This window comes from Mchenga conophoros, linkage group LG5, assembly GCF_057382185.1.
Source record: "Mchenga conophoros isolate Kocher_MC1m ecotype Shallow Benthic linkage group LG5, M_conophoros_male_GT1.1, whole genome shotgun sequence".
Lineage (NCBI taxonomy): Eukaryota > Metazoa > Chordata > Actinopteri > Cichliformes > Cichlidae > Mchenga > Mchenga conophoros.
This window is the reverse complement of record NC_140530.1, coordinates 5,721,121-5,743,866: the sequence shown is the minus strand read 5'-3', so window position 1 is coordinate 5,743,866 and position 22,746 is coordinate 5,721,121. Positions and strand designations below refer to the sequence as shown.

The window sequence follows — 22,746 nt, the reverse complement described above, 5'->3', positions numbered from 1 at the left end:
CACAATAGAAAAAAACTGAAACTAAGCACGCAATGTATTATGGGAAACGTAGTATGCGCGAGGAAGATCGAGCGAAACCAATAAAAATACATCTTTTAGTGAAAGTGTCAGCTTTAATGTGAGCTTTAGCTAGAAGCTTTTAAGTGCAGTCTGACTCAGTCAAAAGTGGAGCACAGCTTCCGTTTTATGTGTATTATACAACTTCGTATATTTCTTAACATTGACATATCTTCATGTTTAAATGCTCTGTCTCGTGTCGACCTGCTATTTGAGAGCCTGAAAGAACAAGCGTAAATGTAGTGAAGTACGAAATACAGAATATAAAAGTTTATATCATTATTAATCCCAATACATAATTATAATAAAACAAAACAAATTCATAATCACTAGTAAGCTAAAATTAACTGCATAATTAAATGTATTTTAAAAAGGCATAAATATGGACAACTATTTTGAGCAGAACGGGGCGGAGATTAGGACCCAGTGATCCCTACAGTATTTTTAGTTGAATACGAGTTGGTTGCAAAACAGGCAAGTGGACAGCCTAAAGATAGGTTGTGATTATTGATATTACTCGAGAGAGGAGTTTATAGTAAAACTTCAAGGAAGACGACATGGACAGGACGGTCAGCCTGCCTAACCAGCCCGAGAAAACCACAACAGGTAACACATGTACACACTTACTTGATCAAAAATCTCACGTGAATCCTTTTTCTCGGTTATCTGACTGTACGCACTGTCACACGAGCTGACCCTCTGTTTAAGTAAAAGCTGAACTGTACTCGCAACTAGACACTCAAGTTCATGCTGAGCGTGTGGGTTAGCATTTTCTAGAGTTACATTACATGCGTAACCAGTGCAGTCTGCGTGGTTACTGAAATGCTGCGTGAGCCCAACAGCGAGGCGGGGGACCGTGTGCATGTAAAATAATTTGGTGTTAGTGTTTTAATAACATTATTGTGTCACATGTGAGGAAGTGTTCAGAGGTAGGACTCCTGTAGCTTTTCGTATAGAAGCTGCTCCCAGCAGGTTAACCCCGTCTCTACATGGAGTTTAAAACTTTAGACGTTAGAAAGTTGTAATAAATGTGCTGAGACAAAGGTTGTTTCATCTTAAAGGTACTGCAATTCTGAAATGTTGATAATTTTTATTTTTCTATGAACTTCTGTAATACCAGTCATCATTATTAGGGAGGAGAAAATGTGATATATCAGTAAGACTGAAGCCCAAGTTTCCCCCGATACATATACACACACACACACACACACACACACACACACACACACATATATATATATATATATATATATATATATATATATATATATATATATATATATATATATATGAGAAACGTTTAGGTAGTAAATACTAATTTTACAATAGATATATTGGCTACATGTGTTTACATAAAGTGTGTAAGCTATGCTGGAAAAAACAAAACAAAAAACAATGAATTCTTTATTTAGCAGATTTTCAAATGTGCCATGAAGGCAGCACCATATTTAAGAAACAATCTACTATTTAGTTTTTCATTTTTATTTTATTTTTTTGCAGTGACTCTGGTTGAGAGCAGCAGTGCTCCCAGTGGGCTGGAACTGGTTAGTTCCTACCAGACCAACAGAGTTGGAGACCCCATGAATCTGGTTGCTCTTGCAGAGCAAGTCCAGAAGGTGTGGATTGGACTCAGTTTTTGTTATTTTTTACTTTCAGGTTATTCTCATAATGAATATGTGTTATATCTGAATATGTGTTTTGTTTCCCCCCCCCAGGGAGATGAGTTTGTAAAAGCCAATGCCTGCAACAAACTGACAGTCATTGCAGACCAGATCAGATACCTGCAGGAGCAGGCGAGGAAGGTAAGAGCCGTGCACGCTGGATGAGCTGCATGGTCACGTTGCTCTGATCTAAAGGCAACATCTTTGCTTCTCTGCTAGGCTTTGGAAGAAGCCAAAAGAGACTCTGAACTGCACCACGCTGCCTGTAACATTGTGAAAAAGCCAGGCAACATCTACTACCTCTATCAGAGGCCATCGGGACAGAAATACTTCTCCATCCTCTCGCCTATGGTAGGCACCAGCCTTGTTCATGTTATGTCAGCCCAGACTGACAGCAGTTACAAAACTCCAGTACAGCAGCTGTTACATCACACACGTGAATACTCAACGTGACGCTGCACGTCTGTGTGTTAGTGTTCAAAGGTCGTGCAGCCAGAAGGGAGCTGATAAATCAGATGATCAGGTTGCTCAGGTTGGATGTGGCTGGTTACGCTGCAGCTGTGGATGGTTTTGGAAGCACAAACTGGTTTTAAGAAGATTAACCTTTTCAATTGTAAATGTAAAACATTTGTTAAAAAAATGTAGCAGGATAAGCTTTTTAGAATTTTATCCAATTTGGATAAAACTCCTACGTTTTTTATTTGTTTGAATTAGAGATACCGCCAATGCTACTCTTTTTCTTTCTTATTCGATTCCTTAGCTCCTGATTTCTGTCCATACCAAATACTGATCTGATACCAGCGTTACACCAATAAACTGTAACCCGAAACTAGAAATCATTATGTGTAAAGCAGCATGTGGCTAATAAATGACAACAGGACTAAAACAAAAAAAGTGAATCTGACAGAACCGTGATCAGAGCTTTTCTGTTACATCACCTCACTGGACTGCAGTTTGTATTTACGTGAAATCGTTTTACAAACATAAAGAAAAGCTGTCGGTATTGCAGACTTTGATGTGCTGAACGTTAGCAAACTAAAGGACAATGAAGAGAGTTTCCTTCATGGTGGATTTTTGATCTCAAAACATATTCTATTTATTATGACAGTCCTCTCCTCTCCTCCACAGGAATGGGGTCCAAGCTCCCCTCACCCATTTCTTGGTGCATTCAAACTTCAACACGACATGTCGTGGACCCCCTTCGACGAGGTGGAGAAGAGAGACGCGGAGCTTGCCGTCATGGACAAACTCGTCAGCCAGCAGACAGCCTTACCTACGTATGCAGGACCCAACTTCAGAGGCCTCACTGAATAAAGAACAGACTGCTCCAACTTGTACACACTGGGCTTTTCAAGGACATGAGCCAGATGCTAACGCTAGTCTTAAAGGATTCCAGAACTGCTCGTGTCAGTCACAAAAGCTTCACCGACTTTCTCATGTTGCCTTAAGGACACAACTTGTTAAGTTTATGTTTGTACACACACACAAATCTTTTCTAAAAGTGAAAATCTCTGATAGACTGTGTCTGGACACTTTTACTGTATGAGAGCATTTATTAGAACTCGTGTAGCAGAATATTCCACCAACCTTCAGCACAAGGATCAGATATAAAGCTGCACCACAGAGCTCATCCAAAAACACAAGAAGCTGACATCCAGCTTTTCTCACCAAAAGGAATTGTACTTCTGCGTCTCATGTTAGTACAGCATCAGTCTGCAATTTTTCAGCAGAATTCTAGGTTAGCATAGAGTTTAAGAAAAAAACTGAACCACTCCGAAAGGTTTAGCTTTTTAGCACCATTAGTGGTGAAACAAGGCACCTTATCCAGCTGTATTCTTGAAACTTGGGCTCTTGATTAAAGCCCAACTGTAAGACAATATTGATATATGGTGATTTAAAAAAGCCAATATTTTTTTTCATGCACACAAGAGATTTCCCAAATGTGCTATGTGTAGTTATTTATGAGTGAGGACTAGGATAATGTGACAACTTACTTGTTTATGGTCTGACTGGACGAGTCAGCTGGTTGTCGTCCCTGTGGCATTTCCATCAGTGCCCTCTAGTGGACAAACTACAATGTCAACACTTGTGGTTGAAGCATGTTTCTCCGGTGTCTTTATTTTTTCTAGCTTTTCAGCCAAAAGAGAGAAGACCACTACCAATATTTAGACCAATGGCTAATACATGACAGTGTTCGGGATGTTCCTAATGATTACTTTACTGTTTAACATCACTGTACAGTAATCAAATATGGCCACTGTTAATATAAACAATTGCATTACTGGTACAGAAGTGAGGGCAACAATGGTTAATTATCTGGTTGATGAGTTTGCACACTCGTAAGTTATAAATCGGCTTTTCTTAAAAATAAAAGTGTAAAGATGAGATTTTTTGTCTCCAGAAAATAAACTGTCATTTCATGTTTGTTTAATTGCATATCAACAAAATCAAAGTGCAATTTCTTCATTTTAAATCAACTGTCCCCAGTCAGTCCCATTTACATCTTACTTTGAAAAATATGGATGTTAAAAGTGCATTTCTATTTTTAAAATATTGTCCATCACAGTCAGCTGAGCGTGTCTTCCTATAATGATGTAATTTTTAGAAGGTAAGAGTTAATATGAGACAGAAGCTCCCAGTTATCCGTGGCAATGTTGAAGTGCACGGCGTCCTCCTCTGAGCTTACCTTCAGCAGGATGTGAGAGCGTGGTGGGAGGAAGAAGAGCACTTTGAATTCTTCTTTATGTGACGCGTCTGATATGAGGAAGGGGAGGAAGTGCTTTTCCACCAGTGTATTTAGAGCTGCTTCCTTCAGCTGGCAGCAGAATAGGCTCATAGCACTGTCTCCGCTCTCTGAGCAGATTTCGTCCCACAAACCCTCGAACACGCTCAGTGTGCCGCCTCGTCCCCAGTTTGAGGGGACAGGCAGAGGCAGGAAAGTTTGCTGGAAAGCCACATGGATGTCAGGTAGGGTGGTGTGCCATGTATGGCCATCTGGAGAGGTGAAGATGGCGCTGGCGTGGAGGCTGGTAGGGTAAGGCTTCCTGGGCTTCAGTGTTAGCTGAACTATGGCCGACGGCCTCTCTCTGAGAAGACATGGGACGCTGATGTCGCCCAGCTCCTCATAGTGATGGTCTGTGAGGCTGAAGTGAAGGCGGATGCTAAAGAGTTGATCGAAGTGAGAGTCATGAGAGTTGATGTGGACCAGCTGGTACTGTAAGGTGATCTCTGAAGCAAAGCTGGAGTCACTGAATTGATCTCTGTAGGCCTCCATCGATGCGCTCGCCTCCTCCGGGCCTTTCTGTACTTCATTTGAATTTATGTCTCCTGCTCGTGGCTCAGGAGGGGCCTCGATCAGCCTGAATACAGCTCTCTCTGTCTGCTGGATGGTCAGTGTGCTCGTCAGCCCCTCACCTATGAGGCAGGACAGTGACTGCTTTTTGTCCTGACGCCCTCCCTCTTCCATGCCCTGTGCCAACACCCCAGCCAGCTTCTCCCTTGACAGCGTGGTCAGGAGGGTGTAGTAGAGACGGGCGTGGTCCTGGATCTCCATGTCTGCGTAGTGGCAGACGAGGAGCTGCAGGACGTCAGCCAGAGGAGTCAGCAGCGAGTCCAGACTTGGGTGGACGAGCAGATGGCGGCAGACCCTGAGGATTTCGTTTCCCAGACGCCAATCACCACCTGTGCACAACGAGGATGACGAGGGAGTGATGATGCTGGAGAGGAAGGTGAGGGTGCTTTGCTGGATGATCTCTCCTTCCTCCGCCACTCGGGCCAGCATCTTGAGGTGCCGGCTGAGGTCGTGTGAGGTGAGCTGGGTTAGCGGTGCCTCAGTAATGACCCTCTGCAGAGCTTTGAGGAGCCCCACAGACCAGCTGGACTCAGACAGTCTGTCCTGGGTCTGGTCAGCCAGGTTGATGAAATGTGGAGCCAGCTTGGTGTGGTTGAGGTAGAGCTGACACAGCTGCTTGGTCAGGTCGTTGGAGTAACGCTCCACGTGGCAGAAATAATACAGGAAAAGGAAGGCCGCTCTGAAGAAGGTGACGACGAGCTCTCTGCCGCACCCGTTCTCCACCATGCTCAGCAGCGAGCTCAGGTGCTCGTAGAGGTAGGCCAGCCCCTGGCCTCCCTGGCCTTCCTCCCCCTCCTCCAGGTACACCAGGGATAGCATGTTGAACCGGGCGAGCAGGGTGGCGCTGTCATTAAACACGGTGGGGACCAGAGCTGAAGCGAGCTGCGGCGTGAGGAGCACGGGGAGGGTCTCGTCACCGTCGCTGCAGCTGATGGGCCGGTTCTCCGGGAAGTGCAGGATGCAGTCCATGTAGAAGAGTTTCTCAGGCGTGCTCAGGAGCAGGTGCTGGGAGAGCACCACTAGCCGTTTGAGGATGAAGGCTTCGTCTTCAGAGCTGAACAGGCTGTCTGTGAAGGCACACTTCAGCAGCAGAGTGGCATGAAGGAGGCTCACCTGACGGCATGAAAAACACCAAAACAATCAGACTGATCACATCCCAAAACTTACCAAAGGGAAAGACAATTTGTTTTATTAAAAAGAAAAACAGAAAACACATATTTGGCGGTAATCAATAACAAGTTTTTAGAATAAATCGTGTTTTGAATTGAAACGATCAGACTGAAACAGAAAAATGTCTTCTTTTAACAATAGCCCATTACTCCACACAACGGGGCCTGTGGATATTCCACGCACCTCAGTTCTGTTTTCTTAACCTTTAATTCAAGTATGTAATCTCATTATGGTGGCTGCTGTAGAACACGTTTTAGTCAAGAGAGATCAAAACCATGAAATATAAGCTGTGTCCCATAACGGCCACGACAGGCTGGCGTTATGTGGTGTTTGTGTAAAAAGCACATTTTTGTATACACTATATATTAACATATATGAATAGTAACACTTGGAAATAAATTAGGTCATAAAATGCAAATGACTTCAATTCAGAACATGAGGCTCGAGGCGAGGAGAAAGAGGGTGTCGTTTCATTATGATAGTGGTGGTTTTGTCGCTTTGTGCTGCGTTTTCTGTGTCTTTGCTGGAGGGGACCGCTTCTCTGACGATAAAACATGTAAGGCGCTTCATATAATGAGTCTGAAGGTGCAGGAATAAATTGAAATGTTCCTCCACAACATGCAAACAACTACTACTTCTCTTCTCCTCTGCCTTTGACGTCTTACGTATGTGACTGGTCTCTAGGCAAACAGGCAAAACTTGATTTATTCAAAATATGGCGTGGGATCAGGGTGGTTTCCTCATCAAATTGTTGGAAGATGTAATTACACACTAATCAATATATATTGATGAGTATAATATTCTTTTTTTCCCCCTATTAAATAACTTTAAAATTGACTGACAGTACCTTCAAAGTTGAGGACAGACACCAACATATTTTATCTTGTAGAACAAGACATGCAAATGCTGAAAGACTTAACCACACACTTTCAGCCATCTAACCAAAAACCCAGTCAGATTATAAACAAGGAACTAGAAGTGCAAAAACGCCAACTAATTTCCTGCTTTAAGGAATCACAGCACTTCATCCTTTACTGATTCCCCTCCCCCTTCAATTCATTCCATGTAACACAAACCTCACTGGTGCCCAGGAGCCGCAGCAGGTGAGTCCTGAATATAGCTGGAGGGACTCCAGGCACCATGGCAACCACCTCTGTCAGTCTATGTAATAGTGTAGCCTGACACAGAGGAGTGAGCAGGTAGGACTCATCCAGGAGGGTGGAGAGGACTGATCGCAGCTCCTTACAGTCAGGGCCGGTGTGCAGAGTTGGTACTGTACCCATGGGTCCCAGGATGAGAGAAGACAGTATGGCTGAGTCCTTGCTGCTTGCCAGGCCTGACTCCTGGTCTGCTTCCCATGCAGCTGATGTGTTCCCTCCCAGAAGGGCTTTAAGGTGCTCAGCACCAGCTCCTGTTTCCTGGGTGAGCTGATAGATGGCATTTCTTAACACCAGAGTGTAAAGCTCCGCGTAAGCCTGGTGGAGCCTCGATGTTTCCTGCTGCCAGAGTCCACCCAAGAGCTCAAGGCGCTGGGAGAGGAGGCCGGGGCAGCAGGCCTCCAGTTCCCGCAGGCACTCGCAGGCTATTGCCCGAAGAGGACGCTGGCTGCCATCCGTATGGATGTCGCTGGTGTCCTGGGCTATTTGAAGGAGCACATCCAGAAAGTCTAGAGATGCACGGGAGTGGCTCTTCACACAGGAAGTGCAGATGAGGACGGAGGTGAGAGCCAGGAGGAGGTGACAACGAAACTGGACAGACTTAGGAGGACACTGGGCGAATACTGACATGAGCTCCAGGGCTGTCTCCTCACCCACAGAGTCCGAACAACACAGCAGGGTGGGGTGCTCACACAGCGGCGATAGCAGGAGGATCTGCGAGTGGGAAACACATAGAAGATAAGAACACTGCACACAAAAACATTAGCTTGCCTGGCCTTCCGCCAGGTTACTGCCACAAATCCTTAAAAAAACAGCAAGTCTGTAAGTACAGTCACATATATGTTACTGCTTTACATTTTCAAACTTCTCCGTATCCCATAGCTACCAAACAACACAGCTTGCTCGTTGCTGTCTTGCGAATGTAGAGAGTCAAACAAGGCTAATTTAGTGTCAGGGGCTAAGGTACACACGTTCCAGAGCGAAATAAGGGAACAGACAATGAATATGACACACTGCACTGTACATGTTTGCCAGCTGACACAATACCGACGCTTTCTGTTCACTATATTTACCTTAACGCTGTAAGTGGCTCTGTCATCGCGGAGCTCGCGGAGCAACTCCGCCAGGAAAGCCTCCGCGGTGGTCCCGGAGAGGAAGCCGGACGGTCTGCGGGAGAAAGCAGAAATCCTCTCGGCCCAGTTCGCCGCCATTGTCTCTCAAATCCAAAACTTTATCGGCTTGCAAGTTATCATTTCAGGAACTGTTACTGAAATCCGCTGCTAGCAAAGTTGTCTTTGAGAATTAAAGAAACCAGGCTTCGCAAACATACAGCATCCACTGTTGATAGTTGCCGTTTCCGTATTGTGTCACGCGCACATTTAATACTTGCAGTGCTATATTTACCGCCCCCTGTTGCTTTGGAGGATATATCCAAAGAAAAAATTTTTTAAAACCAAGGCATATCTCTAAAGAGCGAGTGGCTGTGTCCAAATTCAGGGGTAGCATGCTTCGAAGGATCCACCCTACCCCTGAATTTCCTACCCTTGAATTAGGACACAGCCACTGAATGTAGAATCCCAGTCAACTAAGCTCAGTGCCTCAGTTCCTTGAAAGTCAGAAGTGCATCAGAAGCTCAGGAAACAGCATTAAAAAATTTAACATGTCATGATTCTGTGTAATAAAGTGAGATTTCATTTTTCATATGAAAAACCCGAGCATAAAACAGCGAGGGAAACTTTTAAATTTTAGTCTCGCCACCACATTGACAACATCTTAACTACAGGGTTCTTGTTTGTATCTTTGTTTGTTTTTTGTTGTTGTATTTTTCTGAAGGAACTCATCATCCATCCATTCGCTTCCGCTTATCCTTTTCAGGGTCGCGGGGGGCGCTGGAGCCTATCCCAGCTGTCATAGGGCGAGAGGCGGGGTACACCCTGGACAGGTCGCCAGTCTGTCGATTCAGAGATTATTATTATTGTTGTTGTTGTTGTTGTTGTTGTTGTTATATCATTGTTATTATTATTATTATCATTATTATCATTATTATTATAGTTGTAAATTTGCTACTGTTTAATTTTCTTAATTGTCACCCGAATCAAAACAGTCACTTGGTTTAAGCGCTAGATGGCGCCAGTACATAAAGTAATATTTTACTCACAACAGAAGAAGTGACGATAACCAATCAGATCTCCCGACTGAAAATAAATAAGGAAGGCGCCAGTTTTATCCTTGGCTACAGTTGACGTTTTCAGTTCTTTGCATTCGCTTTATTTTTCCAATTTATTTGCGACAATGGCTGAAAACACTTTTCCTGTATACACAGCGGATGCGATAGTGAACTTTTATCGAACTGAAGTTCTCACTGGTCAAGAAGCAAAACACTTTACAAAGAGCGACTTGACTCCTCATCCAAAGGTAAGGTCCGAGTCTACCTACAAAATGTTCCGCGGTTTAGAAAGAAGGTAAAGCCCGGAAAGGCAAATTACATCATGAGCTGGAAAGGCTCATTGTCATTTGATTTTAGATTTGGTATTACGGGCCAAATTAATATGTATGTTCCATTTAGGGTTGCCAACCGTCCCTTAACAAACGGAATCGTCCCGTATTTAGAAACAAAAGTACACGTCCAGTATTGAGCTAATAAGGGACACACTTTGTCCCGTAATTAGTGGTGTGCGGATCGATACTGAAATATCGATTCTTCGATACCAGCAATTTATGTTCTAGAATCAATTCTCATATTATATCGATATTTTAGTACTCTGGGGTAAATTTGTAGTTTTTCCATTAAAATGAACGCAGTGGAAAGAAACTATACAATTCGGATCGTCTAATTTGGAAGGAACTACTTCCTCTTACGCCTTTCATAGTCATATGCGGAATACGACTGTATAAATGTGTTGCAGCCCCTGGCATTCACACTCACAACAATGGCTGAGCGCAAACAGAGTCCTGTGTGGACACGTTGTTGTGGCAACACCACTGACCTCGTCAAACACCTCGGAGTAAATCATATCACAGAATATGATAAGCTTATGTTGAGGCGAACAGAAGAGGAGGACAGGGACAGGTGCTGCTAGGGCGAGACAGATGTCTCTCGCAGAGTCCTTTAGTGCTGCAGGCAGGCAATGTGCTCAAATAGCGCACAACATCAGTTTTTTTATTTTATTTCTATATGATTATTCTGCATTATTAAGCAATAAAAACAAGTTGTCTGATGTCCTCTAATCATTATGAAGCAATATGGTTATGTTATTATTACAATTACATAATACAATTATATATTGTATTATGAAATGCAATGAAACATTAAGTTTTTGTACAGAGTATCGGTATCGGATCAGTATCGCCGATACCACCCTGAATTTTACTTGGTATCGGATCGGAAAGGAAATCAGTTGTATCGCACATCACTACCCATAATACAGTGAGAATCAAAAGTAGTCTATAAATGTTTATGGAATTAACGCTTTGTTTGAAAACATAATTCCCAGCCCCTCTCCTGCTTTGTGACCAATGAGCTGACAGCACACTTATGACAATTCGAGTATGACAATTCAGATTACCGCTCATCTCATTGGTCGAGGAAAGGTCGCTTACGGAGAAAATACCGGAAGACAACAGATGACCACAACAAGAAGCATGGCCAACAGGGAAACAAACGCCGACACTGCGTTGCAAGTCTCGGACGACAGTACACCTAAAGCTGGGCAAACACTGTGCGATTTTATTTTATTTATTTATTTATTTATTTTTTTCAGTCACGTTATTCAGCTCCTGCTCAAACTACACGATTGACTCGCAGGGGTTAGAAGTTGGTAGGTCACGATGCAGGGTCTCACACTTTTTTGTACAGAGTATCGGTATCGGATCAGTATCGCCGCACACAGACACGCACACCGCCACCACCATCAACTTTGCTAAATTGTTAATGAAAAACATTAATCAGGCAGCTGTGATTGAGCAGCAATGTAAATCCAACTATTTTCACGGTTGTTGTGGTCGTGATAATTTTGTGATGCCACATCGAAAAGGCTCAGATGAGCTTTCCAAAGTTCTACAAGTTGTGCCTCCATCGCTTGTGTCCAGATCACACGCTGCACAGCCGTGCTGCTCCATCTTTTTCACCGACGTTTACGTGTTTGCGCGTGAGCAGTTACCCCACGTATACTAAACGATGCACGATGAAGGCCAAAATCGGGCCGATCACCAAATCGGTCGCACGACTCAAAAATCGTCTCAAAATGGGCCAAAAATCGCACAGTGTGAGCCCAGCATTAGAGCAGCAATGTTTGTTCCCTTCAGAGAAAGAAAAAAAGGCTGCAAAAGTACAAGGAGGAATGGGAAAAGGAAAACACCTGGCTGGAAAAATGCACGATAACACCTATAAAGCGCACTGCACTGTGTGCCGGTGCACTTTTTCCATAGGCATGCTTCTAGTGGTGGGCACATGAAGAACATGAGGGGCGTGAAAGCTCGGGGAACCCTTAACCAATTTTTTGTCCACCAGGCCACGGCAGAAGCAGATATGGTATGTAAACACTGGTTTGCCTTTTTAAACCCTCTGGTTAAGGTTAATATGGGCATGTGCAGTGAATATCAGCGCTATGTGGTCAGAAGTGTGATAATATAATTTATTTTGTGTAATAACCAACTGCAAGGATAGATGATTACAACAAATTGATCACTAATACATAAAAGTAATACATATTTTAATAATGATGATGAGTTAAGATGCGTAATCATGGGAACAAGCGGGTTTACAAACAGGAGCAGCTGATTAGCATTAGAAAAGCTGAAATAATACCTCAGCTGAAGCCAATTGTACTAAATGTGCACTGTTACAAGAATATTTTTCTATTGTTTTCTATTAATTTATATTATTTTAAGTTAAGCAGGACAGAGTGCTTTTAAAGAAAGATTTACTTATATTCTCAAAAGTTAAGCATGACAGGCTTCTGTTTAAGAAAGAGACCTGTTTTACTGTGTTAATGTTGTCATTTTGAGCTAAAAATAAATGGCTAAATGATCATTTGTTTCCCATATGGTCATATCACAAAGAATATGCATCTGCTTCAATCAAATTCAAGTCAAATGGTTAAAAAATAATTTCACACACAAAAAAAGAGCTACAAAATTCACCACACTGGGAAGGGTGAAGACAACTGGGTCGCCCGGCCCTGGCCACGAGGTGTCCCTTATTTATTTTTCGTGTGTGTGTGTGTGTGTGTGTGTGTGTGTGTGTGTGTGTGTGTGTGTGTGTGTGTGTGTGTGTGTGTGTCTTTACAGTTTCACGCAGTTAATTAATTTGTCGTGGATAAATGCAAATAAAAAGGGAGAAACACAGAGGATAATTTTGAAGAATCTCCTTGGAAAAGTCTTAAAAGGTCTTTAGTTTGATTTCACAATTGACATGCTGACGTGATGCAGAGACATGACAGTTTGTTTTCTTACACATCTCTTGAGAATATTATATTGTGCTTATGGTAGCATAATATACTATTTTTGAATGTAAAAGTGGAGCTGAGTTAACTGCATTATGCTGTTTTGTGTTACATAGATAAATCATTATTAGAAAATGTTAATATTGTAATGTTAAAGACGAGTTGTTCAAGTATTAAAGTTTCCTCACTAAGTTCTTGGGGGGAGGGCGATCCTGATAACTCACTGTGCATTAAAAGTCTTGTTCAGAAAAAAATACTCTTTTTCTTTGTCCATAGAAACGAAGGTGGATAGAGCTGAGGTCATTATGATGAGTGAACTGCCCACAATTTCAATGTTCAGCAAACAGGCGATCTAAATACAGTAAAATATATAACAGCCAAAAGAATACAACTGGGTTTTGAATTGTTTATTTTCTACATGAATCATCTGGAAACAGTTGCTGATTTAACAGATTTTGCAATTGATCATTTAAACTGATTCTAGTAAAGAATCGGGTGTTCATTATTGTTTTATTAGGTGTGGTCTCATATTCAAGATCATCTCCTGCTGAACATCTGAACTGATTTACAGTGGGGCAAAAAAGTATTTAGTCAGCCACCGATTGTGCAAGTTCCCCCACTTAAAATGATGACAGAGGTCAGTAATTTGCACCAGAGGTACACTTCAACTGTGAGAGACAGAATGTGAAAGAAAAATCCATGAATTCACATGGTAGGATTTGTAAAGAATTTATTGGTAAATCAGGGTGGAAAATAAGTATTTGGTCACCTCAAACATGGAAAATCTCTGGCTCTCACAGACCTGTAACGTCTTCTGTAAGACGCTTTTCTGTCCCCCACTCGTTACCTGTATGAATGGCACCTGTTTGAACTCATCATCTGTATAAAAGACACCTGTCCACAGCCTCAAACAGTCAGACTCCAAACTCCGCCATGGCCAAGACCAAAGAGCTTTCGAAGGACACCAGGAAAAGTATTGTAGACCTGCACCAGACTGGGAAGAGTGAATCTACAATAGGCAAGCAGCTTGGTGTGAAAAATCAACTGTGGGAGCAATCATCAGAAAATGGAAGACATACAAGACCACTGATAATCTCCCTCGATCTGGGGCTCCACGCAAGATCTCATCCCGTGGGGTCAAAATGATCATGAGAACGGTGAGCAAAGATCCCAGAACCACACGGGGGGACCTGGTGAATGACCTGCAGAGCGCTGGGACCAAAGTAACAAAGGTCACCATCAGTAACACACTACAACGGCAGGGAATTAAATCCCGCAGTGCCAGACGTGTTCCGCTGCTGAAGCCAGTGCATGTCCAGGCCCGTCTGAAGTTTGCCAGAGAGCACATGGATGATATAGCAGAGGATTGGGAGAATGTCATGTGGTCAGATGAAACCAAAGTAGAACTTTTTGGTATAAACTCAACTCGTCGTGTTTGGAGGAAGAAGAATACTGAGTTGCATCCCAAGAACACCATACCTACTGTGAAGCATGGGGGTGGAAACATCATGCTATGGGGCTGTTTTTCTGCCAAGGGGACAGGACGACTGATCCGTGTTAAGGACAGAATGAATGGGGCCATGTATCGTGAGATTTTGAGCCAAAACCTCCTTCCATCAGTGAGAACTTTGAAGATGAAACGAGGCTGGGTCTTCCAACATGACAATGATCCAAAACACACCGCCCGGGCAACAAAGGAGTGGCTCTGTAAGAAGCATTTGAAAGTCCTGGAGTGGCCTAGCCAGTCTCCAGACCTCAACCCCATAGAAAATCTGTGGCGGGAGTTGAAAGTTCGTGTTGCTCGGCGACAGCCCCAAAACATCACTGCTCTCGAGAAGATCTGCATGGAGGAATGGGCCAAAATACCAGCTACTGTGTGTGCAAACCTGGTAAAGACCTATAGTAAACGTTTGACCTCTGTTATTGCCAACAAAGGTTATGTTACAAAGTACTGAGTTGTATTTTTGTTGTTGACCAAATACTTATTTTCCACCCTGATTTATGAATAAATTCTTTACAAATCCTACCATGTGGATTCATGGATTTTTCTTTCACATTCTGTCTCTCACAGTTGAAGTGTACCTCTGGTGCAAATTACTGACCTCTGTCATCATTTTAGGTGGGGGAACTTGCACAATCGGTGGCTGACTAAATACTTTTTTGCCCCACTGTAAGTGGTGCCAGCTCATTTGAGGTCTTACAGTGAAAGTCTTTTCATGTCCTCTTGTACTTGGTCCAGTGTGGTGGGTATTGGCACAAAAAATTACTATGCTTTTACTGAATTGGAAACGCCACATTTCTCGTTATTTCCACGTAACCTCTCACTTTGTAGAATACAGATTGTTGATATAACCCCATACATACGAGCTGGAGAGAAGGGAAGAAAGACAGTCTTTCTTCTGGTCTTACTCCTTACCTGATGTGCGGTTTTGGAAATGGGCTGCTTCAGCTGAAAACAGCTCACACCTTTTTGGTCACACCTTGGATACTGTTTCATTCTTATCTGCTCACATTAAACATGGCCAGGATTTGATATTGAGGTATGTGAACAACTAATTTCTGTGAGTCAAAAGCTCACTGAGAGTAGACAGCACTAATATGGTCATCTCAGTTACTCAGGCCTGTTTATGAGGGACATCCAATCAAAAGAAGATTGGCTTAAAGTAGGGGAAGTCAAACTAGCTTGTTTCAGATAGAATATAAATTGAGGGACTTCAGCAAGGTCCAGTATAAGATAAATAAGGATTATTTTGCATTTTGAATCATTCAAAGAATTTAGAAAAAAAAAATGAGCGCAATCGACCCCTCTAACCAAATTTGTAAAACAGTAAACTATTCTGGTCACAGTCACATTTACAAAGAAGTCAAATAATGAAAATACTCTTTATTCAGAGCCCTGACCCCAGGTTATTACTTCTGCACAGAACAAACTTTGCCCTTTGTTTCTTAAACTGAAATCATGTCTCAAAGAGAGACAAGATTTCAGGGGTAGCAGGAGGACCTCTTCTTGCACTCTTGGACACTGAAGAGTGAATGTAAGCCTCAGTCTGTTTGTCTTTTAGTACCCTGAGATTCAGGTGGAAACATAGTGTCGAATATGATAAAGGATGAGAAAAAGATCATTAACAGAGCACTTTCCTCTCTTACAGCCAGAAGCAGTTCAGACCTTATACATGAGAGTGCTGCATCTCCTGTATCGTTTCAGGCCTGAGTGTCACTCCATGGTGAGTGTTAAATATCAAATTCTGCTTCTGCTCTAAAATGCTCAGACAGTGAATGTTCCTTCTCTTAGTTGGCTTGATCATGATGATGTCTTTTCTGCAGATCTGTGACCTTTTTGCAAGCTTGTATTTTAGTTCACAGTGAACGAACGTGTTCAAATATGACACACAGCATCCAAGCCTTTATGTCTGCAGTGCCTGTAGTTGAATTGATATGTGTGATCTGTCTTCATAGCAGTGAAAATGCTATGAAGACAGAAACATTATAGAACCTTTTGAGTGTATGAATGTCAATTTCTGATGTGAGAGCAAATGCAACATGTTCAGTTTGCAGCTGATGTTTCTTTTGTCTGTGGCCTGAATTTGTAATTTGTTTTCCACAGGTTCCGCTTCTGGAGAACATTCAGTATCCAGCCTATCACGAAGGGGCAACTGCTATCATGAGTGTCTACACACGCATGTGAGTTTACCCATTTTCTGTCTGGGATATCAGGCTGCTTGGTTATAGCAGAAATTCCAATCACGATGACTGTGATGAGTGACAGTAACCTTGATTATTCAACACAGTTATTGAGACTGATGACACAGTGTGATCCTGTAGGCCACAGGTGTCGAACTCCAGGCCTCGAGGGCCGGTATCCTGCAGGTTTTAGATGTGTCCTTGATCCAACACAGCTGATTTAAATGACCTCCTCAACATGTCTTGAAGTTCTCCAGAAGCCTGGTAATGAACTAATCATTTCATTCAGGTGTGTTGACCCACGGTGATATCTAAAACCTGCAGGACACCGGCCCTCGAGGCCTGGAGTTCGACACCCCTGCTGTAGGCAGTTAGGCCCTGGCTAGGCTATGCTATATCACAGGGCTGCCCAATCCCAGTCCTCGAGAGCTACTATCCTGCAGCTTTTAGATGCATCCCTACTCCAACACAGCTGAATCAAATGGTTTGATTATTACCTCTTCAGCATGCCATCATGTTTGGCAAAGGCCTGATAACAAGCCATTCATTTGATTCAGGTGTGTGGGAACAAGGATGCATCTAAAAGCTGCAGGCTCTCGAGGACCGGGATTGGGCACCCCTGCTATATCATATGACTTCCTCCTATTACATTATTATCAGTTCACTGGGGCCAAATATCAATATTTCTATTACAAGTCCAACTCAGTAGAAGGTGGGAAGCTGTATAAAATGTAGATAAAAACAGAAGGAATGAATCTGCAACTCTCATAAACCCATATTTTGTTCACATGGAACTTTTTTGGGAACTTAAATGATGCAAAACTATAATTGAATAATAATAAATGCACACCAACACTATAGTGAAGTAAAATGGAGAAATAAATGATTGTGCTGCACCCTGAAATAAAGCAGAGAGGTTCAAACTAGATATTTTTGCATGTATGAGGGAACAAAGTGTAGCGTACACTGCTGGTTTTGTCTAATCTTAGTTTACAACTGTGAAATGTTTTTTGTGTGTTTATCGTTTCTTTCTAGGCGGCAGTTTCTGCCTATGTGTTTGGTGTATGATTTTTCACTCAATGATCTGCTGGCTCCAAGTAAGTCTCACTGATTTCATTCAATAGTTTGTGGTTTGTATCTTGCATAAAATACCCCTCATACATTCAAATGTCTTTTTGTTTTTTATTTTTTTATCAGCAGTCTAGATCTCCCAAATATTCAAATTTAGAGATTGTGTTTAATGTACAATTTTCTTTGATGATAATCTTGGCCTGATTTCTCCAGAAAAACAGAGGACTCTAACCATTCTGAGCGCCATCATGAACTTTCTCCACTTCAGAAAGCAGAGGATGGAGGTCGTCTTGGAGAAGCAGACTAAATTTGTATGTTTTCTTGGGGAACATAGAGAATTGTGTGGAATGGGGAGTAAAATAAAGGATGAACATTTTGTTCTCATAAATGACTCCGATGTGCATAACTGTACCCGTTTACTAAGACTTTAGACGACATGTTGCAAATCACTTTTAATCATGAGAGTAGAATATGGAGTAGAATAAGGTTCAGTACGTTGGATTATTATTTTATATACCATTCCAATGTGTTTGTTAGCCTCGCAGTAATACTGTTGCTCTGTGTGTTTTCAGCGGGCAGACATGGACAGACTGCAGGCTTATACTAAAGGCATCAGGGAGGCAGAGAAGAAGATTGAGATGCTGACGTAAGTGGAGGAACGATTCTGTGACTTTTGTCGGTGTTGTTTGGTGTATGGCTGGAAAAACATGCCATCCCTGAAACAATCCAGGCCACAACCATTTAATAACATTTTTATGCTCATTAGTGGAGACAGCTGCTAATTTTTCCAGAAAGAAGAGCTAATCCAAGGCTGTCTGCTCAATCAGAACTCTTTCCTTTTGCTTAGGCTCAAAATGAGAAACTACAGACTGAATTTTTGTTTGTCTCACTCACAAGAAAAGATAACTCTGATCCCCGTGTGCCACTATAGGCAGATATTTAAGGTAAGGGGATCCCTTACATTTCAACACAAGGTGATCCCTGTGTTAAAATGGGTCCCTGTCCAACAGGAATCTCCCACACAGTTTATGTGGCTGAGCTTCTACATGGAAAAGTAATGACATATGTAGTGATGGTAAATTTGATTCTTTTTACTGAATCGAGTTTTAATGAGTCATTTGATTCACTGAGTCAGTCGACCAGAGAGTGCAAAAAAATGTACATTTTCGCTCAAACTTAATTTGTTTCTCTTTTCATGTAAATCCTACTGCTAAGATGAATGATTCTAAAAGAAAACAACTAAACAGCAAAAAAGAGCAGAAACATTTTAAAATTAAGCAATTTCCTATCAAAATTGCTTAATAAACATTTATTTTATTTTATATTTTATTACTATTTTCCTTAAATGTGTTAAATATATATTTTCTCATCTAAATGTCCACTGAGCTGTGAGCCAGGGGGCAGTAATGTGCCTTAACATTGGTTGCCAACCAAGAAGAAGAAGAAGCTGTGAGCCAGGAGGGAGGGGGTGAGTGAGTGAGTGAGTGATTCATTGGCTGTATCCCAATTCAGGGTCTGCAGCCTTAAAGGCCGCATTTTAAGGCCGATTACGTCACAGCGACGCAACGAAGGCTGTCCCAATTCGAAGGTTGCTCAAAATGCGGCCCTCAAATGCGTCCTTCATTTCCCTGAATTTTAAGGATGTGGCGGTGTAGACCTCATGGCCCAACATATCCCAGAATGCATTATGCACAATGCGTTGGGTGTGGATAATTTTGCCGAAAAAAAACGGCGGATGAGGGGTGCCCGAAGAGTAAACTTTAAGTACTGACTATTATGGCACTTATTTATGTGCAAATGTTTAATAACGAAGAACATTAAAACATTACTGTTGGCCACATGTTGGCAAAGTTATGTGACATTAGTGACGTTTGTACTAATTTGGTTTTAAAGCCTTTACTTTAAAATATACGCCGTTCAATAGCTGACCTTTATCTTAGAAACAAACAAACAAATGAACAAAACATTTTCTCCTTCATTTCTGTCAAACAAAGCTGTATGAAACGTTTCCAGCTGTTAGTATCATGGTTGCTAGGCAACCTTGGCAGCGCAATGGAGGCTAGACCTTCCCATTTCACAAGCCTCGCACTTCCGGCCTTAGCGGTCTTTGAGTACGCGGCCCTTGTGGACCGTTAAGGCTGTGTACTTTAAGGCTGCAGACCCTGAATTGGGATACAACCATTCAGTCTATGATTCAGCACAGGAAGGGAGGGGGTGAGCGAGTCCTGAGTGATACGCTTACGATTCAGCACAGGAAGGGAGGGGGTGAGGAGCTCAAATGTGCTGTTAGCATGTTAGCAGAGCGATGCTACTGTGAACCGAGGAGCTATTTTCTTGATGTGAGCTTCTACTCAGGGTTTTTTCTTCCAGTTCAGAGCAGAAATTTTTTTGTTACGATACTGGATGTTGTGTTTTTCTCCACAATTTTAATTATAGGCTAGACACATTGCTGCTAACAGCAACAGGGATGAGTCAGTGAGTCAGTTGGGCTTGTGAATCATGATTCATGAGTCAGTAAAGTGATTCTCGAGTATTATTGAACGATTCGTTCATGATTCGCGCATCACTAGACATATGTTATTTCCCGATCTCACTGTCTGGGAATGCACAATGTATGACCCTTTTTTTTTTTTTTTTTCTTTTTTTTAATTATTTAAAGCAACAGAATGATTGACTAATAATCTATCAATTGTCTCTTATGAGTAAATGAACAGTTATGCAGGCTAAGCACTGCACTTTGTCTTGTCCTTACTCAGGACCATCCCACCAGAGCAACAAGCTGAGGCTGATGAGCTGGCAGCTGCTCTCTCTGAGCTACAGGCCACCACCATGCATGAATACCAGGAAGTGGTAGGGGGTGATGAAGCATCCTCAGTGTAGTAAAAGGTATTGTGTGTGCCATCAGTAAATAAAAAAACAAAACACTTTTATTTTCAGAATGCCAAAAACGACAGCATCACAGAGTGGAAAGCTACGATAGCAGAGAAGACCCAGAAACTGGTAAGCTGCCCGAGCACTTTACACTGTTGTCTGTGTGCACTCGGAGTTTTGACTGGCAAATATAAGTGCGAGTTTTTGTGCATCAGGCCCAGGTGAAGCTAGATGTCAGCAACCTGAAGGAAGACATCAGCAAACTGAAGTCTCAGATCGTGGAGTCTCCAGAGGAGCTAAAGAGCCAGATGGAGAAGATGAGGGAGAATGTGAAGAACATGAAGAACTCCATTGTGAGTGGAAAACGTCTTTGACTCCAAAAGCTGCTGCGTTGAGTTGATGTGTTTGTGATCCACGTGTATGATGGCTGTTTTCAGGAAGAAACAGACGAGCGTGTGGTGGAGCTCCAGAACATGGTGCAGGGTGTGACTCACACCGAGGCTGAGATCCAGCAGATGTGCAGCCTTCTGCAGGACCTGGAGAGCAGCATGAGCAACACCAAGCAGCGGCTGGAAGAGGTACAATGTCAGAGCAGCTGCTCTCTTCTTTATCTATACACACATAGACCGGATGTACAGAGTGGGACACCTGGAAGAAAATTATGTAATGTCTGTTTGATATTTTCTTTTCTATTCCTGAAGCTTTTGCTCACTGCCTATGAGCTTTTTTTTTTTTTTTATACACTGCACTGTTGCAGTATATTCTATTTAATTTAATATCAGACATATTTATTATCAGCATGGAGACGGTAAGTAGTTGTATACACACTTAAACGTTTGGGGATTGAGATTTGAAGAACTTGTCGGCCCAGCTGTGACTGACGGGAAGTTCTCTTCTTGTCAGAAGTTCATTAAAAGAAAGCAGCACAAAAACAATCAGCCTGTTAATCCAGTAACAAGCTGCCGAGCTGCAATGCTTGAGTAAATTGTTTTTGCTTTAAACAAATTGAAAGTCAAAGTAATATGAAGACACTTTGCTTACTTTGGTACTTACCCAAGTGCCCTGTAGTTGTGCATTTTCTGACAATGAGCACAGAAGCGCCATCCATCTGCTGTTTGTGAGGGATAAAACAGAGGAACTAATACAGCTTTTTTCAAAAGAGAGGATGAACGATTGAGCTGCACCGAGGCCCAAAATCATATTTGTACTTGCTTTTGACTCTTTTCAATCTTCTCTGACCTGAGCTGATGTGACACAGCCAAAGGGCTATATATACCACTATATAGTCCTTATATACCACTATATTATTATATTATAGGAGATAAAGTCATTTAGCTTTTAAAAAAATAAAATAAAATTCTTGTGTTTATAGTTCAAACTCAACAGTGCAGTTGATCATTGATTTGTGTATCCATGTGGTTTGTGTGAATGAGTAGCACCAGGAGTTGATGGCTCAGTATGAGAAGAAGCAGAAGGAGCTGAAGAACCTGTGCATGGAGGAAGGCCAGCTGAAGCGAGCTTTGGGCATGAAGCAGGATAAGGAGTGCAAACAGAACATCCGCAGGCAGAAGAAGAGAGAGATGAAGGAGCAGCACGTTCAGGAAGTGTTGGGGTATTAACTTTAGTGGAGTTAATAAACTGCAAGATTCCTGATGCGGTAGATTCACAAGAGCGTTGTATTTCCGAAAGACTTAAATGTGATAAACTGACATATTAAAAACCAAACTTAACTTTTCTGCAGGCAGTGTGACCAAATCCACCAGAAGCGTGAGGACATGGCTGACAAAATCCAAGAGATCTCCGCTGAGACGCAGAAGCTGAAGACCAGCATTAAGAGCCTGAGAGACGTGTGCAGCAAAGAGACAGAGAAGGCTCAGGTACAGGTAGCTCCCGTCTGCTCGCTGTTCATTCATAGTTTGAGAGTAACACGATCCCCTTCTGTGTCCAGGCCCTCTATGACACACTGTCCACATCCATGGATGAGCTCCACAAGAGGATTGAGATGCACACCATGGACCTGAAACTCAGTCTAACCAAGATGTCTGCAAACTTCTAATCTCTCTCTTTTTTTCCCTTTTTTTTTTTTTTTTTGAAAACCTGTATTTACTAATCTGTCGGGTGTTTTTGTTTTTTTACTCTTGACTTTGTCTTTCTGAGTGTTTAAATTCTATAAATAAAGTTTGTACATTAATGAACTTGAATTTTGACACATAAATAAAACCAGTCCAGGAAGACGACTGATGTCAAACATCGACCGACTAGTACAATACAACCTCACACAG

General features: G+C 42.2%; 3 protein-coding genes across 3 annotated transcripts; 2 read left to right on the top strand and 1 right to left on the bottom strand.

Annotated features, from left to right (window-relative positions):
• The first annotated feature begins 477 nt into the window (after positions 1 to 477).
• On the top strand, positions 478 to 4,105 carry lg5h1orf50 (linkage group 5 C1orf50 homolog). Its single transcript, XM_085272917.1, has 5 exons — positions 478 to 663; positions 1,558 to 1,673; positions 1,773 to 1,859; positions 1,938 to 2,069; positions 2,847 to 4,105. The coding sequence occupies exons 1-5, from the start codon at positions 615 to 617 to the stop codon at positions 3,030 to 3,032; spliced, it is 570 nt and encodes a 189-aa protein (XP_085129043.1). The 5' UTR covers positions 478 to 614; the 3' UTR covers positions 3,033 to 4,105.
• Positions 4,106 to 4,123: 18 nt separating this feature from the next.
• ap5b1 (adaptor related protein complex 5 subunit beta 1) lies at positions 4,124 to 9,375 on the bottom strand. Its single transcript, XM_085272914.1, has 3 exons — positions 8,471 to 9,375; positions 7,317 to 8,111; positions 4,124 to 6,183 (listed from the first exon to the last, which is right to left on the bottom strand). Exons 1-3 carry the CDS (start codon positions 8,606 to 8,608, stop codon positions 4,303 to 4,305), a joined length of 2,814 nt encoding a protein of 937 aa, XP_085129040.1. The 5' UTR covers positions 8,609 to 9,375; the 3' UTR covers positions 4,124 to 4,302.
• A 204-nt stretch (positions 9,376 to 9,579) lies between these two features.
• Positions 9,580 to 22,659, top strand: nuf2 (UF2 component of NDC80 kinetochore complex). The gene is made up of 13 exons (XM_085272915.1): positions 9,580 to 9,812; positions 15,991 to 16,065; positions 16,446 to 16,522; positions 17,558 to 17,619; positions 17,807 to 17,904; positions 18,166 to 18,239; positions 20,350 to 20,443; positions 20,531 to 20,593; positions 20,680 to 20,817; positions 20,902 to 21,042; positions 21,901 to 22,076; positions 22,206 to 22,341; positions 22,413 to 22,659. Exons 1-13 carry the CDS (start codon positions 9,690 to 9,692, stop codon positions 22,518 to 22,520), a joined length of 1,365 nt encoding a protein of 454 aa, XP_085129041.1. The 5' UTR covers positions 9,580 to 9,689; the 3' UTR covers positions 22,521 to 22,659.
• Positions 22,660 to 22,746: the final 87 nt, after the last annotated feature.

Coding starts and splice junctions, on each gene's coding strand:
- lg5h1orf50 (XM_085272917.1), top strand. CDS start 615: ATGGACAGGACGGTCAGCCTGCCTAACCAGCCCGAGAAAACCACAACA. Junction 664..1,557: donor GCCCGAGAAAACCACAACAG/GTAACACATGTA, acceptor ATTTTTTTGCAG/TGACTCTGGTTGAGAGCAGC. Junction 1,674..1,772: donor TTGCAGAGCAAGTCCAGAAG/GTGTGGATTGGA, acceptor TCCCCCCCCCAG/GGAGATGAGTTTGTAAAAGC.
- ap5b1 (XM_085272914.1), bottom strand. CDS start 8,608: ATGGCGGCGAACTGGGCCGAGAGGATTTCTGCTTTCTCCCGCAGACCG. Junction 8,112..8,470: donor GAGCCACTTACAGCGTTAAG/GTAAATATAGTG, acceptor TCCCACTCGCAG/ATCCTCCTGCTATCGCCGCT. Junction 6,184..7,316: donor GGCTCCTGGGCACCAGTGAG/GTTTGTGTTACA, acceptor TCATGCCGTCAG/GTGAGCCTCCTTCATGCCAC.
- nuf2 (XM_085272915.1), top strand. CDS start 9,690: ATGGCTGAAAACACTTTTCCTGTATACACAGCGGATGCGATAGTGAAC. Junction 16,523..17,557: donor ATGAGTGTCTACACACGCAT/GTGAGTTTACCC, acceptor GTTTCTTTCTAG/GCGGCAGTTTCTGCCTATGT. Junction 22,077..22,205: donor CACGTTCAGGAAGTGTTGGG/GTATTAACTTTA, acceptor ACTTTTCTGCAG/GCAGTGTGACCAAATCCACC.